The following is a 20,512-nucleotide window of genomic DNA, read 5'->3' on the forward strand; positions in this document are numbered from 1 at the left end:
TTAAATTTGCATAAAAAATCTCTGAATTTGAGAATTAAATTTCCAAATCCTTAATTTGTGAATGTTCTTCATAAATTCCTAAAAAGCAATATCTTTCCTGACCCCCAAATATATTTTTTAAATAATTTTCCCTAAATTTCTTTAATATTTAATGGAATTTCAGTTTAAAGTTACATACAAAATCGCTGCACTTAAGAACTAAATTTTTAGATCCTAAATTCTGAATTTTAATTTATTATAATAATTCCCAATAAACTATTTTTTTCTTCCTTAAATCCCCGAAAAAATTCTCAAGATAAATATCCTTCAATTTCCTTAATATTTAATGAAATTTCAGCTTAAATTTGGATAAAAATCTCTGCATTTAAATTCTGCATTTTTAAATGCTTAATTCGTAATTTTTTTTGCTCTGTTAATTAAAAAAAAAAAATCCAAAAAATCATTTTTTCCTGCCTTAACTCCGAAAATAAATTTTTAAAATAAATATCATTACATTTTTTAGTATTTAGTGGAATTTCGGTTTAAATTTGAATAAAAAAAACTGCACTTCAGAACTAAATTTCTAGATCCCTAATTCATGATTTGTATGTGCTTTGTTAATTTCCAAAAAAACTATATCTTTCCCTCCTCAAATCCCCAGATAAATTCTTAAAATAAATATCCTTAAATTTCCTCAACATTTCATGGAATTTTTCTTTAAAATTTAATGGACTTTTCAATCTGTGTAATTTGTAACCAGGCATCTATCTCTCTGCCTTTGCTAAAATCCTAAATCCCTGCAGCATTTTAATGAGGGACACACACACAGGACACTCCCCTGCCAGTCGGTTATCCTTCCTGCCAGCTCTATGGAGATGTTACTCTGTGATATTCTCGCACTTAATGAGCTTCACCCCTCATAAACTTTGGCCATAAACTATGCTTTTCCGCAGGACTTAAAATTTTTCTTGCCTGGACATTAAAAAATCCCGGAACCGGGTATAACCGGGGAGCGTTAGGTCAGCGGCCCATTAAATTTTTGTAGGCCCCAAACACACGCACACGCACATCCTTAAGCCAATTTTCGATAAGCTTTTTGCCCCGCCTCCGCCCCCCCGAAACAATCTTCATTGTCTGTCAAACAACAAACAGCGACAGCAGCGAGCGAGGAAGTGGGAAAAAAATATTTCTACATTAAAGGTGACATCGCCAGACTTTTTGGTAGTGATTCCTCATCCATTCCGAGAGAGCTACGCGGGTTTTCTGGTGGCACTGGTGCTGCTCCTGGTGCTTGTGACAGCAGCAGCAGCGCCAAACAGGAAACAAACAAACAACGGCAGCAGCAATGCAAACAGAAGAACAGCACAGCTGTATGATAGAACCGGGAGCAGGTCCTGAAGAGACAGAGGGAGGGATCGAGAGAGGGAGGGAGAGGCAGTCGGTGGGGGACAGTCCCTTCCTGGCATTTCAGGACAGTGCGTGTGTTTATTTTGTCGTAAATTGATTTTAACGGCGAATGACAAACAGCAAAAAGAAGCGGCGGCGGCAGCGGCAGCGTAGCAGCAACCAGCAACAAAGTTGAGGCACGAACGCCATTTTGCGGCATTTAAAAATATATTTAACAAGAAGAAAATTCTAGACTTTGAGCGCAACGAAGCTTCAGATGCACTTGAAGAGATTGAAATATTTTAAAACCTAGAATACATAGAGATTATGATAATATTTCTATAGAAAAAGAGTCGTTGAATGAATGAAATTGCTTATGGAGGGTATAGCTTTGATGGCTTGGTATGTGATTATACGAGTTTTTAGTATATGTAATATTGTTTGATATTTTTGTGGCAAATATAGTTTTTTTTTCAGAGGTTTTTATGAGTCGGTTCTGTCCGTACTGCCTACAAAATTCCTTCAACAGTTTTATTGTATTGCTTTTTAATTCCTGCTAGCTCTAGGAGCCTATAAAAGAAGTATTATTATTTAGAGTCCCTGTCACATGTCATTAAAAAATTAATATATTTATATATATTCTTGGCATAATTTAATCATATATTATTAACAATTTTATTTTAATTTTTTTCGTTTGTTTCTTTATTTTAATTTTTGTAATTTAATTTGTATGTTTTTATTTATATTTTTATTGAAAATTTTATTTTTTTTTTTAAATTATTTTTTATTGTAAATTTAAAGTATTTTTGTTTATATTTTTTTGTTTTGTTATTATATTTAATTTATTTTTCTCTTTTTATTTAAAATTCTTTTGTGTTTTTTTTTTTAAATTAATTAGTTTATATATTTTACCTATTTTGGTTTATTAATTCTTTTTTTTTTATTTTGTCCTATCCATTTTTTATATTTTATTTAAATTTTATTTTAAGATTTTAAAGATTCGTGTTTTTTTTTCATCTCACAAAAAAATCACAATACCCTCCAGAAGGGTATTTTTAAACAAAAATTGAGCCTGAAAATGCGTCGCCGCATATTCATTTTCTGATTAGAAAAATTATTACATAAAATTTATGTTAGTTGCCAGGGCGGCAAGGACGTTGGACGGAAGGACGACCAAGTTTATGGAGGAAGATGCAGACAAGACATGTCTTCGGTGGCACAGGGGCTTCCTTTTCTTCTTTTCTTTTTTTCTTGGTGCCCACCAAAAAGGCTGTTAATGGCTTCCCTTCGGGGAGTTGTCGCTCACCATCTAAACTGTATTACGGCAGCCACAAAACACACAGAAAAGCAAACATCAGCGACAACAAGAGCAACAACGAGCTTAATAAATGTCGACACAAAAGGAAGAGGGAAGAAGGAAGAAGGAAGAAAGGAAGAAAGCGGAGAAGTGTCTTTCGTCTACCTTGCAACATGTAAAGCAGGTGTTTCCAAATCACTTACGTTGAAACATTCTCCAAAAACGAGAGCAGAGGAGGGGAGAGTGGAGTCGAGTGGAGGGAACATCCGGAAGGATGTGGGAACCCAAAGGATGCCACTGCCACCGCCTTTGGCGACAGTCTCGACAGCCAACAATAACAGCCAGCCAAATAATAAACAACAAATTTAGCAACATCAACTTTTCCCTCCCCCCCTACCCCACCCCCGAGAAGTGCGCGCGCGACATTTTCATGCCACGCTTCCACGAAAAATCCCCAGCCACAAAACACAAATGCACTGCGGGGCGTATGCGTAATGTGCAGGAGGAAACATTTGGGGAAAAGACCAGCCAGTGGTATGGCGGGAAGGTCTTGGAGAAATTTGAAGAAAGGGAATACAAGTATTTCTAATGTTTTAATTGCTTTGAACACAAGGAAAATGGGTGAAAGATTTACACGATTTACACACGAAAAGATCTCCCAAAGGGGTTCCCTATCCATAGAAACACTGCTCAAAGGCTAAAAGATAGTTCCCCCCATTCCCAATGAAATCCAAGATATTTAAGGAGTGGCCTATCCAGATATCCACCTTGCAGGCAGCTCTCATTTCATTCCCTCGAAGAGCGGCCCAAAATTTTCCTTCAACCAACCCCAATATCCGTTCACCGTTCACATTTCAACTAAAAATCAATCAGAAACGTTTAAAAATCAAAACAGCAAAACCCATTTGGTGGCACGCATTAAATGACTTTATGACCTGCGACCTACGACCTACGGCCCACAGAGATCTGTACAGATTTTACAGATTTGGCCACCAAATGCAATGGACATACACGACCAAGCCCCCTAAGCGCCCCAAAGCAGCCACCCAGCCCGCAAACACACAAAAGGCTTAGTGCCGCGCCATGTGGCACATAACCAGCAGCGACCGCTGGTGCGTGTGTGTGCGTGTATGCGAGTGTGGTTCTTGCCACTTGCCGCTGGGCGGGGGCCTTGGGTATTGTTGTTCTACTGCTGGTGGCGTTGCGTAAATTAATTTCAGTCGCTAAGCGTAATTTAAAGTTGGCTTAAGCCCGCAGACACATGTATACACGGGCATATGTAACCGCACAAACACACACAGACACACACACACACGCACACACACACACATGCATGGGACATAACATTCTGATATGTTATAAATGGGTATTACGACTAAACAGATACCTTTTACAGAGGAAACTCGGGAAGGCTCTGCCTACAAGGCTTTCGTCTTTGGTTTTTCATTGCCTTGGGCAGCTACATAAGTCGGTCTCCGGAAGCCAACAACAACACATATACACAGAAAAGACTTCCTTATCGGTTCGGAGAATCTTAAAACAAGTTGTATAGTCCTTGGGGTAGTCCATAGATGACTCGATAGAATGCCAGAGAGCTTGTTTTCCCCATTACAAAATTTTCTAGTCGTTGTGAATTTTTATAAATCGCTCGATATAGTGCCATTCCAAGGGCCATTTCTTGATAGAAAATGTATTATTAACATCTCTTAAGATCTGTATTAATAGATTAGGGTTTTTCTTTGGTTTTTTGGTTTTTTCCGCATAGACAAAGAAAATCTGATAGAAAGATGAGTAATGCCCATAACTTTCATTAGTACAGGTCTTTGCGGACTGGATTTTGTACAGGCTTTTTTGGTTTTTTTTTCAAGTTTTTTTTTCAGAATTGTTTCGGTTTTTTTCAGGATTTTTTTATAGGCTTTTTTCAGTTTTTTATTGGGTACATAATCAGAGTCCAATCACAACGAAATTTAAAAGCTATCGATGCGGATAAAAAGCCACCTTTCTGTGGATATTTTTACTCGATAGAAAGCCCTTGCCGCGAGTACCCCATATACCCCTGATCAACCCCTCGTAAATTACAGGATACCAAAAGCCTGAGAACAGAAATAACAGAAATCTTAGGGACATCGCTCCTTTGGCTGCCTTTGGGTTTTGGTTAGCCGCGCGTTGGTTGACCCTCGACCTCCTCCTACTCCTCCCAGAAAATACGCAGGAATGCAGGGTATGAGGAGAGGGGAGGGGAACGATGCAGGGGGGCATGGGTTCATGGGCTCTGCCTCCTGAGGTGCGAAGAGAGAGGTATCCGACGACCACCCGTCGGATCGGTAATATGAAGTTCATAAAGTTCTGGGCTTCGCCTTCGAGGAGGCAAACCACCGAATGGCGAAAGCCGCCACCGGAAGTTGTCCGCTGTACGAAGTGCGACTTGTCAACGTGTACTTCCGGCCGCCGTTCTTGGCCCGCAATAACCGCAGAAGGCCGCAGAGAGGGAGAGCAGGAGCAGGAGCTGGAGCCATGGCCATGACACACAGGAAGCAGTTGGCCAGCGCCGCCTCCGCTCTCCGCTCGCCGCTCTCCATCTTTCAACCCAAAAACTTTATGAATAATTCAATTTAAATTCACTTTTTCTCCTTGTATTTAATGTTGTTGTCATTTTTGGGCTTACACTTTAAGGCCCCCGATATGGAGATTAAAGGAAATGCAAGAGAAATCATTATCCAAGGGCCGAAGGAAGCCCCACACACGGTACTCCATTGGCAGATTTCCGGCTGAGTATTAGTAGGCTTTGCTTCGACTGAGAGAGATTTCTAAAGGCAGTGCCCTATCCGTTATTCAGTTTTAGTTTGTGTTTCGAGTGAAAGCAACGAAATTTCCGACTTTTGTAAATGTATTTTTTATTTTTTTATACCCAAAATTTGTGTGATTTGCTTTTGAAGTGTCGTAGTGGTCTCAAAACACGTCGCTAGTCCTGGTTTGTGTTGGCAACGGATCACAAAGCCCCTCGATAGACCCAGGGAGCCATTGGCGGAATAATGTGCCACTGGAATTCCTGGAAGCTGTTGATTTCCATCGAATGGGTGGATGAAGAGTGTCGACATTGGTTCTACTCCCGCGCAGCCGTTCCCATCGCACGCCATGGGTCCCGCTCTCCAACAAGGTGAATGCGTTCAACGCAAAGGATGTCCTTACCGTCCTGTGTGTGCGAGTGCCTCAGTCGAGTCTCCTTTTTATGCCAGATCCTGCTCGGGGACTATGGGTTTCTAGGACCGGCGGAGAAGCCTTACTTTTGGGGAGAAATGTAAGTATTACTCGGCTTAATCGTTGCTTCTTCGACTACAGCAGTGTTATCTGTTCCTATAGGTGGGTGTGACGCTTCGTTGGACATATTTTGTATTGAATTGAAATAAAAAGAACATCCTCAACAAAAAAAAACCCACTCATAATGCTTTTCTCTCTGGTAAAGGCGATGTAACCAATTACAAAAGTCACTTCTTACACCCAAACCACTTGAGCAGCTAATTTCTGTTTGAGATTCTATTGGGGGAATCAATCAGCCTTCAAAATGTCAACGTTCCATCACGTATCGAGGCCTAAGAACCAATGAATGAATGAATGAATGATGGATGGTTGGTTGGATGGGATTCGAGCTCTGGCCAATGTCCGATACATTGCTCTTATCTGCTCTTCCACTCCCCCGCCCGAGTTTTGTCATTTTTGATGACCTTAACAACCTCGAGTGCTGTCATCCCCCCCGCCTAACCCGCACCCACACCCACACCCGCATTTTGTAGGTCTGCTCTCTGCTCGGTCTGTTTGCTGAATGATATTGGAATTTTGTGTTGTTTAAGTGCCACAAACATTTCGACCAGGAACCCGCTGGAGTGTGCGAAACAATCAAAAAATTTGCTTTTCACTGAGCAGATAGAGCAGAAAGCAGGCAAAAACCAAGCAAAAAGCTGCCAAAAAGCATCCGCACAGGAGAGGCATTTTTCAATTGTGTTAAAAGAAAATTTAATATGAAACTCATGTTGTCTATCGATTTTTAATTTTGATTTGCTGCGACGGGGGCGGCCATTTGGTGGGAGGGGGGGTCGCTGTTTTTTGGCCTCTTTGTTGTGGTTCTTCCTATCGTAACAAATTTTTCCATGGCAGGTCCCAGGGGAGGAGCTGGAATGGCATGGGGGGTGTGGGGTAGGTGCGGGGAATGGCTTAAATGGTTTCGAGTTTTTGATCTTTTTTTTTTACGAGTTTTATTGGATTTTGCTGACTTTAAGAGGCAGTTATATGGGCTACTCTAAGCCAAGGAGATTCCCCGAAAGTTAAGAGGATATGGCGTTTATATTTATGGTTGGGTAATCGAATCGAATTGCTGGAGTTTTGATGGAATTTTTAGGTGAAAAACAGTCTTTAAAAGGCAACTTTCTTTCAAGGTTTTGCGATTGATCGGGGTCACCAGAAACATTGAGCTGCTGTCATGGCATTGTGGTGCTTCAATGATGGGTGCTGTCCTGTTTTCTTGGGAGAGCATCTTTCTACCTCGAGAGCATCTCCAATACCATTCAAAAGTCTCTGTTGCAATCCATGAAAATTTTAAGGATATTGAAGTAAACTTATGGGAAATGATTTGATAATCGAATAAAATTGTAGGTATTTCGATGCAATTTGTAGAAGAAAAACAGTCTTTAAAAGGCAACTTTCTTTAAAGGTTTTGCGATCGATCGAGGTCACCCAAAACCTTGTTCCTCTTTCATGGAATCGGTGTTACCATTGGGATGATTCTTTTGATACTTTTCTCCACCACGAGAGCATCTCTTCTACTTTTCAAAGTCTTCAGCTTTCTGAGATTGTGGTGCTCCATCAATGGGTGCTCTCCTGCTTTCGATGATTCTGTTGATACTTTTCTCTACCTCGAGAGCATATCTTATACTATTCAAAGCCTTCTTACTGTGATGGATGTGCATATTCCATGAAAGTTAAGAGGACAAAGCCTTTATATTTCGGTACTTATGGGAATTGATTTGATAATCGACTAAAATTGAAAGAATTTCGAATAAATTTGTAGGAAAGAAGTCTTTTAAAAGCAGCTCCTCTCAGAACCTTATGCCTCTATCATGGTATCGGGGTCACCATTGGGATGATTCTTTTGATGCTATCCTCTGCCTGGAGAGTATCTCCCATACCAATCCAAAGCCTTCTTCCTTCTGGGATTGGGGTCACCATCTGTGGGTACCCCCCTGCTTTCTTGGGATGCCTCTTTCGATGCTATTCTCTGCCTCGCGAGCATCTCCTCTGGCAATCCAAGGCTTCTGCTACAATACATTTCTGTGATGGATGTGGATGGCAATACTTTCAGCTATTTATGCAAAAGCAGCATGTTGTTATCAATGGGAATGGCTGGCTCTACCCTCAGCTGTGCTCTCTGCTCTGCTGCCATTCGCCGCTTTGAAGCGGGGAGGTCAACATTTAACCTTTACCTTGCCAACAGACATACATCAAAATATATAGATCAAATGCCAGCCTGCGCCTGACTTTTCAGCAGAGCCTCCTTGTGGAAATGGCAACACGTGTGTTGTTTCCAATTGGATGCATGCCCCGGAATGGTTGCCCGCGACATCTATCAGGGATATATGGAAATATCCCTGCCTACACTTATGCAAATTGAAATGCAAATAAGCCGTCCCCCAAACAGAGAGCCAGAGAGAGAGTCACTTCTTTTTATTTGTTATCCTGTTTTGTAGCCCTGTGTTTTCTATATTTCTGTATTTGTTGTGGCGCACGCTTTATTGAATTCATTTAAAAAACAATTTATCTTTTTCTTTATTTTTTTTCTGCCTGCTGCCTGCTGCTGTTTCTGGTTCTTTTTTTATACAAAAAATGCCAGTGAAAAGGTGACTTTTGAGAGCCGCAGCTGGAGATACCCTGGTAGATGGAAGATCATTTTAGCCCTGCAAAAACCTTCATACCCTCCTCGGAAAAAGCACAGGGAGAGCGAGAGGATAGCCCCAAGGATGGTTTTTGATATAAAGACTAGTTCCATGTGATTCCACTGGCCTTTTTCTTTTGTCTAACATTCCAATTAGCCCTTTGTTTCGATGTCAATGCAAAACAGAAGCAAACCCTTCGTTGAAAACGAGAAAAAAAAAAACGAAATGTTGTGCAGATTTTTACACCGTATCCTGGTGCTGGTCCTGCCTGCCCGGTCACGCTTTTAAGGATCACAATTGCCTTTTGTCCGGCCGCCCTCCTCCTGTCAATGACTAAATGTATGGGGCTCTGAAAAAGGGCTAAAAAAAAAGAAGAGCAAGAACAAATCTGGTTGGCCTTTTAACAATCTACAACTTGACTGGGAAATTCTTTGCTTTTTCCCCCATTCTGCTGTTCTGCTGTTCAGAGTTTTAGAGTGGCTGCTGCTGCTGCCTGAGACTAATGGCTAGTTAAGGTAGCACTTCTGTCTGGAGAAGCGAAACACTGCTTTAAGGCAAAGCGAAATGTTAGCAGAACTTTAATTGAACTCCTGCCGGCAAAAAAGTGGCAAAAAATCTAAGAAATGTGGGAAAAGTCCCAGAAATGTTGGAAAATTAGCAGGAAATATAGGAAATGCAGGAAAATTAGAACTTAAGAAAAGGCGTTCTATGTGGTTGAGTGTGTGAGAGGGAGAGGAGTAGGAGAGGGGAAGGCCTTGCGTAACTACTGAAATCTGATCCAGATTCGGCAATCTGCTAGATATGGGCATTCTCTATGATTCTGCGTCTTTCGTTGAATCGTATCTTTAGAATTGTGGATGCCACGCCCTTTGTGGAGGCTGTAAGGGAAATTTTTTGCAACAAACTTGATTCAGTGTGATTTTCCTGCTTGCTCTAGCTCTTATTATCTCTGAGATCTAAGCGCTCTTCAAGACAGACAGACAAGACTATATCGACTCGACTATTAAAGCTCATTAAGAATATATGTACTTTATGGGTTCGGCAATGCTTCTGTCTGGAAGCTAGTCACCATAAAGTGACTTCCAGAACTGTTTCCAGCTTCGATCCACATCTTCTGGGCACGCATCGGGATGTACCTCCTCAAGGAAGCCAAGGAAGACGAAGGCGATGATGAAGCCGCAGAGGAATCGCCTGAAACGTCTCCATCTGCAAACTTCTACTTTGTTTTTCCTTTCTTGGGACCGACTTTTAAGCTTCGCCAAAGACTGGTGGGTTCTCGGATCGTTCAGAGGCGAAGTATAGCCCAAAAGAGGAATGAAGTACCAATGCCACGAGTGCCCGTACCACGAAGCATCGAATGAAAACTAAAATAGTCTTTTTCCTGCTGCAATATCCCAGTATTTTATAGCCTTTGGCATTATACATCCAATAATACACATTTTTCCTTCACAAAATCCTTAAAACACTGCAAAATTGATTCTTTTTCTTAGAAAATGCTTAAAACTTTTAAAAATTATTGATAAAAAACACCTTCCCAGGCCCTGATTATAGATACAGTTTGTACATCGATCATTTTGGTGGAATATAAATATTTACTGCCTCAAAAAAAGTTTTATATTTTTCACAATTTTAATTTCTTTCTTAGATTTCTTCTTTCCCTAGATTTCAAATATTTCCCCTAAATTTTCTTGAAATTTAAATGCGATTTGCTTGAAAATTGAAATGCCATCACAGCCCTGGTCTAATCGCCCATTTAGGCCCGCCGCTTTTCGCCCGCTTTTCGTTTGCTTTGGGCCATTAGCCGCATGCTTTTCCGAGTGTTGCACGAATAAATCAAGGAAATTGTTTAACGCGCGATTAGCAGCATTTTGTAATAATAATTCTTGTTGTATTTTCTCTGCCACTTAGGCCCTGATATATGCAGTACATGAATACATACATATATGTACATACATATATTCCTGTTTATAGATCATTTATTTATTGCGCTTGTCGTCTGGTGATTTGTCTGTCTCTAGGCCGCTGCGGCCTGTATATGCGTTTCCCATTGTGTGGCATGTATTTTGCATAGAGCGGCCTTGTTGAAAATTTTCCAAACGATTTACAGCATACGCCGCATTGAATGATTTTTACTCTACTGCTTTCTCCCTGTTTTGTTGTACTTTTCTCGCCCTTTTTCTCTCGCCTTTTGTTGTACTCTTCCCCCCTCTTGTTGCTGCTTATTCACGCTCAAAATGCTGGGGAAAATGATTATTATGATTAATAAATAAATATGCTGCGTGCCTGCAATATTCAAGGCGTATTAACCGAAGTGTTCTAGAAGTGTTTTCCCTTTTAAAGCGGGCGAACGCTGCGTATACGCAATGTGTTACCAATAGGCGTACAATGGGCTGAAGCGAGGTATTTAGTGGCTAGAAAGGCGTGCATCCCAGTAGAAACGCCGCCAACCGATGTACGCTGCTGCATGACGCGCGATCTCCTACGAAATTTCGCTAATCTGCTTATTGATTAAACAATTTTCATAGATTTTTCTCATTAGCACAGTTTCGCACACAAAAAACTCTACCACGTTTTTTTCCGACCATTGTCTGAGCGAATAATTTTCCTGTTTTTCCCGGCATAGAAAACTCTTGGCCAACAGCTGCGCTTGATGGGCGGCCCAGCTTCAGGGCTCAAGGGCTAATGAATTATCGTCCATGCCTTGATGAACATTTAATGATGTACAATGCTCATCGATGACATTGCGACGACGTTGTCGCTGGCAATTTTAATAAATTTAACAGTTGAACGCATCGCTTCGCCCATCACAAGAGACATCGAATGGGACTTGGATGCCGCGCATCTTTCATCTTTTTATCAATGAATATGTGAGGAGGGAGGCAGGGGAGGCCTACGGGCTATATGTCTGCTGAGTGTCGATGTCAGGCAGGCAATTAAATAAATGTCCTGGCTGGTTGCCTTAACCCGTTCTGCCTCCCCGTTCTCGTCCTCCTCTGACAGCCATCAGCGTTGAATTTATGAGGCCGTCTGTGATTTATCAGTCCATTGAACACACACACACACACACAGTCCACAGTCCATCCGTTCGACACAGGACATGGCCTGAGAGAGGGGGTGGGGGGGACAGAGAGGAAGGACATCCATGCACTTACCGATAATTCGAATTGAGCTGCACATCGCCAATGGCCACGTTCTCGAACAATGTGGGACAACATGTCCATCGGGCCCAGTAGAAGGTGAAGTCAGTCGAATCGTAATGCTCGGTGAAACGGCACTTGAGCACCAGATCGACGCCTTCACGTGTATCCAGCGAATCATCGGCCCCGATCTGCTGCACCACTCCAATCATCAGACCAATCCAAAGCCAAAGTTTGCCTGCAAAAACGAGAGAACGAATTTTTTAACAATTGCATTTCATCAGGCGACATTTAATTAATACAGAAATACAGATCGAATCGAGTCCCCCCCCCAAACACACACACAGAGAGCGATTTTCCTAAACTGATTTGATTTATTTTTGTACCATTATTGCAGCACACAGACGAGGGTCTCTCTGTGGCTGGAATGAAAAATCAATACCAGCCAGAGAGCATACGCACAAATAGAGATACGTACTCGTAGAAATTGTAAATCTATACCACAAAAATGAATAATTCACATGCCACGGAAAACCCCCCTCCCCTTCCCCCTCCCCCTCACCCAAAAAAACACATGGCAGAGTGCCCAGTGGCCAGAGAATGTTGGGTGTTCTCGAAAAGCGTTTCTGCTAAATTTTAGATGGATTTTTGGAATAAAAAAGTTGTTGTTGAACAAATTTCTGGCCAAAAAAAAAGTTAAGCATGCCATAAATTTTAAAGCATGCTAAATATACCCCTGGGAGACCACAAAAAGTGTAAACTAGAGATTAAATAAAAATTTGCTATTAAAAGAACACAATTTCCAAGAGAAATTCCAGTATTTTAATACACACCCCAAAAGCATGCTACACTTTTTGGGCTAATTTTACTCCAACTCTCCAACAGTCTATAAGTTTTTATAGAAGCTCGCAAAAACCGCATGAGAAAAGTGTTTTCTAGAAATATTTATCCCCCTCCCACCCCCCGCGCACTTGCAGCTTAGTAAATACTTAAATTATTAATCCCCCATTAAGTTTCATAGTATTTGCAATAGTTTCCGAATTTCTTTTGCAGCGAAAATAATTGATATCAAATTTGTTTGCTTTCCGCTCTCTGGCTGAAAGGCAATGCAATGCAATCTCTATAGCGTTTTTATTATTGAGCCAATTGAATGAGAAAGAGTTGATTTTGGTGTGGCATTAAATTCAATTCTCTGCTCCAAGAGTATGCCATGAAAATCGTCTTAATTGCTGGCGAAATATTGGAGAAATAAGAGTTCCGTACCGCCACGGAAAACAATTCCAATCAAAAATTTTGCAGGCCAATTTGATACCCTTCATAGAGGGTGGGAGGGTATGATGCTGCACTAGTGGGCTTTAGGAAATATATCTCATGCCGCAAAAAGAAATTTTTGTTCTGAATATTTTCTTTAAAAAATTATAAAAATTACTTGATAATTTTTTAAAGGGTATCCCAGTCTTTGTTGCCCGCTAGCCCTTAAATTTCCTTCGTTTTTTGTGGATTTTTTGTAGTTGTTAAAATGAAACTTTGTGTGTGGTCGCTTTACAGTTGGAGCAGCACTGGTCAAATAAAACTAAGCACGCAGTTTAGTTGCCAAGTACCGTTAGTCCCAGTACATGTACATGTCTGTGTAAGTGTGTGTGTGTGTGGGAGTGTGTGTGTGTATACAGCTAAATGGAGCAAATGGTCGAGTGGAGTGGACCAGCAGCCATTGGGTCGAGTGGGCAGCCTTTTTGGTAGCTTGTTTGCACATCCAGCGCTTAGTTTTAATTTGTCTGCCTGCACAAGTTTTCAGTTTTTTTTCCGTGTATATATTTCTGGTTTTAATACCACTTCTCCTGCCACTCTTTTACTCCTACTCCTTCCTATGGTTTCCATTGCTTTCTCTGCTTCAATTTTCATGTATTTTGTTCAGCGCAAATCTGTTTTTTGTGTGCCACATCTACCTCCACATCTACTAGTATATATGTATATATATTTTTTGGGGATATTTTCCACTAGCTCTTCATTGTTACGCCATCCCTATCTATATAGTATTTCATGTACAAAAAACGAAAACCAGACTAAGAGCAACCAGCTTTATTGTGTTGAGATTTTTTGGTGGGCAGCGGCAGCGGCAGCAGGCGAATATTGTGTATAAAATACAAACAGCTCAATGCACTCTGCGGCTGCATTTTCAATTGATACTGAGTACTGGGCACTGGGCACTGGGCACTGGGTCCTGGTACGCATAAATTGTATACAGCATCTACCTTTTTTACCCCTATACCCCTTAATCCAACCAGGGTATACTTAATTCGTGGAGATGGAGAATCATATTAGCTCTGAAAACGAATGAACACTTGGCATTGCCAAAGACTTAGTAGGTTCCTTTTTAGATGCTGGGGGACCGATAAGTAAGTCTTTTCCGCACCTCCACAAAGACAGTGTATATTGATGTTGATTTCTAGGGACCGTCTACTGCTCCCTGATGCAATTTCTTAATATTTTTCAGTCTTTAATGGAAACTGTATACCCTGCACCTTAGTGCCGCTCCAACTGTTATTTTTTTGAGTGAATCTCCTTCCTTTTTTTCGGTTACTGTTATTGTAATTAACAGTTGCTGTTCATTTACAAAACACCAAAAAAATGGAAAAATACCACACAAAAAAATATACAAGAAAAGCACGGAAAAAGTGCCTCCCATTTGTTTACTTAAAGTTTCGTATTTTTCCCTTAAAATAATACCCTTTTGTTATGCTGGGAATTAATATATTTTTTTGTTTTTGGGTATAGGGGTACATTTGATTCATGGCTGTTTTTGTAGCCAGAAATGCGAAAATAATGTGAAAATAAATTACAACTTAATAAAATACAACATGTTTTTTGATGTAATATTTAAAGCGAAATCATTTGTAAAAAAAATGTAACTTGAAAGACTTTAAATTTAAATACAAGAAATATATTTACTCTGCCAGTTTGGGGATTTTTTTTTTCTAAAGCCAAATGCAATTTGATATCAATTTGTTTTTGCTTTTCTTTTTTTACTTTTTTTCTTTGCTTCTTTGCTTGCGTCCCAGAGGGAAAATTCTTGGAAGCGCAGAAGCAGAAACAGAAGCCAAGCTTGGGGGAAAAACATATTGTTCTTTTAATTTTTTTTTCATTTATGAATATTGATTTGTTAAAGTTTTTTTCTTGTGATTTTTCTAGAGCTGTTCTCGACGGCTGGAAATTGAAAAGTATTCCAATTCTTGACAAAAAAATGTACAACAAATAGTGCCTCCAAAACTGCGCCTAATTAGGTTTTTATGTAAATTTATTTTAAAATTTAAATACTTTAATTAGCCTAAAATCCATTTCTTTTTCACTAATATAATACATATATATTTATCTCTGCTTAACAAATCGCTAATCCACAAAACGTGCCTGCCTCTCTGTTGGATGCCCTCCAAAGCTATCTTTTCCATTGAAATTTTCCCCCCCGCTGTGCTCTAATCAAAGGAATTTTCAGTCAAAACCATCCCCCCCCCATCCCCCCTGAATGATCGATCAACGGGGGAAAAACAGGAGAAAATAGGGGCTTAAAAGCATGTTTAACATTTGCTTTGGCTACCGATTTACATAGTATTTGCCATGCAAATAATTATGAATGAATTCCGGAGGCGGAGACCCCCCTTCGCTGTGCATACCAAATGCACGGCATGCATATGGATATATACGATTTCATTTGCTTTATTTAAGTTGATTTCCGAATAAAGAGCGAGCGAGCGAGGGGGGGGGGGGGGCATTACCATGTGAAAGTCGAAAGAAAAACATTTTTTTGTCGGTTCGTTGTTGTACGAAAGTTTTTCTTACGTCAGCCAGGGGGGGGGGGGGGGGGAAATGCATTTTTGCAATTATTTAAACAAGCTTTTGCAATCTGATGGATTTTAAAATGTAAATTAACTTTGTTTGCATACAAAAAAAAAGTTTTTTTTTTTAGCTGTCGTTCCGGAGTGCCCCTCAGGATCATGTGCTCCAGAGAGTGTATTTTGTAATAATTAGCCATCATTAGAGTTTTGGGCTCAAACACACAGAAAACTTTGCCATCGTCTCTATGAATTTTTCAATTGTTTTACCAAAAAACTTCATCTACTCGAAAATTGCTTAAACATTCATAAATGCAAGTGCGCAAAGAGAGGGGGCAGAGGGGAATGAAACAGGCAGTGGATAAGAGAAGAGCCAGGAGAAGGACTTGCAAGAGGAGCCCCAAAGAGCAGCAGAGTTCGTTGGAGGTCCTTCTTCCTTCAAAGATGCTCTGCCACAAAAAACAAATAACAAATACGAGAAAATGTTTAAAAAAACACAAAACTTTTTCACTCAACTCGTTTTCTATTTTTTTTTTCTTTTTTTCCTAGAAGTCTAGTCGAAGCCCTTGGAGAGGCTCGGCTCGGCTCTGGCAGGAGCGGCTGTGTTTGTTAGAGGTCGACGACGCGTCATGTCATCTTCATAAACACAACGATAAATGGCTTCCAGGGCAAAGGGCAGGGGGCACACGCTTCCTAGCAACGACGCTGGAATGCCCTGAAGTTTATGATGAATTTTTTCCCAGGAATCCAAAGGAATTGCAATAAAAAGCATGCTCTTGGATCTTTTGCACTAATATGTTTCCCTTTTAGCAATGATTTTCTTTGAAATTTGCGCATAGTTTCTGTTTCTATTACGTTTATGGCATTAAATGATTTTCTTTTGCTTTGAGACTGTGACCATAATGCACTTTGCACTTGCAACTTCTCTTTTGCAGGACTCGCCCTTGCAACCAACTTCCACAACTTCTGCTCCTCCACAACATTTTCTGTGTGTGTGTGGGGGGGTGGGGAGGGGGAGTGGCGTTGGTGTAGTCTTCTGCTTGACTTGTTTGTAATTATTTATTTCGTATAAAGTGTGGCATACTTGTGCGCTGCATGCAGCATACTTTTGTGCGTACGGACAGGAATTATGGCATTTTTGGGCATTGTTTTTGCAGTGTTTGGTGTTGTAGTTTTGAAAAGATTTCATGGTACAGCGCCCAACGACATCAACGAGCGTACAACAAGCAGCAGAAGAAGAAAGCAACACAGGACGAGAGACAGGAGGAAGTTTTTTGTTTTGCCCAACACTGCAACTAATGTGAGAGTGTGTGTGTGTGTGTGTGTGTGTATTGTACTTAAAACAAGCTGGCCGTCTCGTTTACTTGTGGCTTGCCCTTGTTGAGACAGTAGCCCCTCTAGACCCCTCCAGTAGCCCCTTATCTCCGCCCTTGATGATTCTACGGACAGAGCGTCCAGTCGTTATAAATTTAGAGAGGGTATTGCGTTTAGAAGGCAAAGGAAGTACTCAGAGAAGTATGAAAAAATATCAAAAATTTATCGCAGAGATGTTTTAGAAAGAATCGAGTAAAGGAGACTCCAACAAGGGACTTTTGTGGAAAATGTCTTAAAATTTTAATAACACAAAATTAAGAAACCAAAATAAAAATAAACATTATTTTTTGGTAATATTTAAAACTATAAAACTAAAATAAAAAATACAAAAATTTTTTAATAAAAAAAATTTCAAATATTAAAATCTTTTATTTTTTAAGTTTTCTTAAACTTTTTTGTATTTTTTTGATAAATATTAAAATTTTTTTGATTCCATAAATTGTGAAATAAAGATTTAAAATTTAAATAACTTAAAAAAAAAATTAAATGAATCAAAATTAATTTAATTAAAAAAAAAGTAAAATCATTTATGTTTTTAGATATTTTTTTTGAATTTTTTCTTTTAAAATTTGATTTAAAAACGATATAAATACATTTATGAGCTTCACTTCGATGCCTTTTGTTTGGTATGTAATATGTCCTTAAAGGACCCAATAAATAGGAGAAACATTAATATTTTGTATAAATTCTGACCTTAAACCTATAGAAACACACACACAAATCTCTTAGAGTATCTAAAGCTTCGTCTTTGCCAGATATCCTGTTTCTGGTTGCTTTTCTTTCAGCTTAATGTGAATTTCTGCTTTTAACAACAGCCATTGTGTGTGTTTTTATTGTTGCTGTGTGTGTGTGTGTTTGTGTGTGCGCCAGAGCGGCATAAATATAATATGTAGTCTCTCGCCTTTTGCCATTGTTGCTGCAAAAGATATTACTTTTTAACCTCCGGAGTTGGTGGAAGTTCCTTGCCTCCAACCCTCCCCCGCAATCCCCCTACACCCATGCGTGGCTCCGTCTACAGTTTGTGGCGTCTCCTCCGTCGCTCTAGTTTGTAATTTTTACTCATAACAATTACAACAATAGCAATTGCTGGCTGAGAAATCAACTCCATGCCTGCCTCCTCGGATATGATGCATGTTCGGTGCACTCCAGAGTCCACAGTCCACAGTCCAGAGGAGTAGTCCAAGTGGGGATTTGCTTTTTTGAAAAGGGTATTAAGAATGGACAGAAGGCTAAACGATAACGAGGAATGTAGCATTTGAATGAGCGACCAAGGGCTACTTTTAGAGCGAAAAAGAGAGACACATTTAATCTGCAGATGCCCCTTAAAACATCCCGAAATCTTCTCTGAAAGACCCCCGTTCCGAGAACGATTTCCTGGCCACATCCCTGGATCGTATATATCCTGGAAGGTCTCTGTGCTCCGTGTAATGTGCTGCTGACATGCGCTAAGTTGTTGCGGTTGTCGTTGTTGCTCCGTGTCTGCTCCTTATGTTGCCTGCCTCTGTTGCTGTTGCTGTTGTGTCCTTTCTAATGCCATAAGTCTTTAGTGGGGCTCTTAGGGCCCGGCACAAAGCGACTTGCAAGGGGGACGACAGAGAGGGAGAGAGAGAGAGAGAGAGCCTTGCCTTTGTGGATGGGAATACGGATATGTTGCAAGTGCGGTTGCACGAGTACCAGTACGATGTGGCAAACATATGGCAGTTTATACGCTTAACAGGATGCTGCAACTGCTGCTACAACAGCCTGAATGGAGGGAGAATGCAGACTCCTCCAGAGTTATACTCAATAATCGCATGCTCAATATCGACTGTGACAAATATTTGCGGGCCATAAAGAAGCGATACAGAATGCCTGCCCTCGATGCCTGCCAGCCGTAGTCGCCACTCAATCGAAAGACAAACTTGAAATTTAATAATATGTTGCATATTCCTTCATGCAGGATTGTATGTACGAGTATGACGCTCTCATTAAGAACTCATTTTCTCCACTGTGAAACATTTTGCAAATTAACTGCAAACGTTGCGTATGCATATGCGACAGAGGGGCAGACGGAGAGAGAGCGAGCGACAGAGGCCCCAAGTATTTGCTTAGCCGACAAACGACAACGATATGGATGCGAATGCGGATGCGTATGTGGCATGCAGCAACATCAACAGCATCTCCTTCTCCAGCTCCATCGCCATCTCCATTTCCATCTGCTCTGATGACTAAGCGATGGTCGGTCGCTGGAGAGTGCTGCCGCACGGAACGGAACGGAAGTATGGAGATGGGTCTCTGGCTTTGGGTTTGGCTCGGGCTCGGTCGCTGGTTCTCTGGGATCTGTGTGGTGTGCCGTAAGACCAATTACATCAGCAGCCAAATGGGGTTCATGCATTATAAGCCAAAGGATGCACTTGAAGGGATTATGGATGATGCAGGGATTATGCATAGCAGGTCCATGGCTCGGAGCAGTCTTTGGAATATGGTGAACACGACATTTTTAGAGAGGAGAGTGCAAAAATTAGACGTGATATCGAAAATAATTGAATTTGGATATTGCAAAAGATTATTTATATGGAATAATCTTTTAGCAGATATCGATATATATTCATCTTTTATTTATAGGTATATCGATATAAAATTATCAAATATTTATTGGGTAAAAAATTATAGAATATTTAAACAAAAAATACAGTTAATGATAATTCAACTAAAAATATATTTATCGATAATTTATATTGAAACTAATTTATTGAAAATTCATCGAAAAATATTAAATCTATATATTTGTGTATATTATCGAATATTTATATAAAAAATGTATTTAATGATAATTCGTATACAAATATTAATATCGAAATTCATCAATCGATTATTTATATATATCGCGATACATTTATCGACAAAAATATCATGTCAATATATTTTTAAGCATATAAATTTCGTTTTAATTTATATCGATATCCAATAATCGAGTTTATTTATCATTTATATCGATATAAATTTAAAGAATTATTGCAGATCTGCCCAGAAATATCCCTTGGAAATAGTGCTTTTCTTTCTTTCTTTAACTATTTCCACTTTTTATGGTTTTCCCACTTGCTTTTTCAATTCAAACTTTATCGAATTTTTGGTAGAACAACACTCATCAAATTCCTTGAATAATTATATATTTTATACCCATAAACCCTTATACCGTAGCTAATGTACCCCAAAGACAATAAAAGTATGGCGATTCCCTCCATATCCGACGGCTTATGATGGTTGTGGGAAAAGTTTTTACGCTGCGTATGCGTAACATCTGGCTAAATCGTTTGCCAGTTGGGGGATTGCAGATGGAAAACCCAGTCCCAGTGCCAGTCCCAGCCACCCCGAAAGGGGTCTAGGGGTCTGGGGGGTGGCAAGAGATGTGAAGATGTAAGGACTTGTGTGTGTGTGTGTGTGTGTGCGCCACTCAGAATACCCAATTTCACTTTAATTAAAACATTTGCAGCTAGTAATGTTGGCAAAAGTTGGCCGCCTATCCACTTAGGATCTGAAGAGAGCGGAAGGGGGAGGTGGGGGCATCCAAGGGGGGCACGTATATTACATAATATGCCATTAATAAAA

The 20,512-nt window shown here is 40.1% G+C and overlaps 1 protein-coding gene across 1 annotated transcript in view; it reads right to left on the minus strand.

Annotated features, from left to right (window-relative positions):
* LOC6588931 overlaps window positions 1-20,512 on the minus strand; it is a 119,423-nt gene that overhangs the window by 47,049 nt on the left and 51,862 nt on the right. Inside the window, exon 2 of the mRNA XM_026989216.1 lies at window positions 11,739-11,961. Coding sequence (XP_026845017.1) covers window positions 11,739-11,961 — 223 coding nt within the window. The remainder of the gene's footprint in view (window positions 1-11,738; window positions 11,962-20,512) is intronic.

The sequence above is a fragment of the Drosophila persimilis genome, unplaced genomic scaffold, assembly GCF_003286085.1.
Source record: "Drosophila persimilis strain 14011-0111.01,24,50 unplaced genomic scaffold, DperRS2 tig00000191-arrow-pilon, whole genome shotgun sequence".
Taxonomy (NCBI): Eukaryota; Metazoa; Arthropoda; class Insecta; order Diptera; family Drosophilidae; genus Drosophila; species Drosophila persimilis.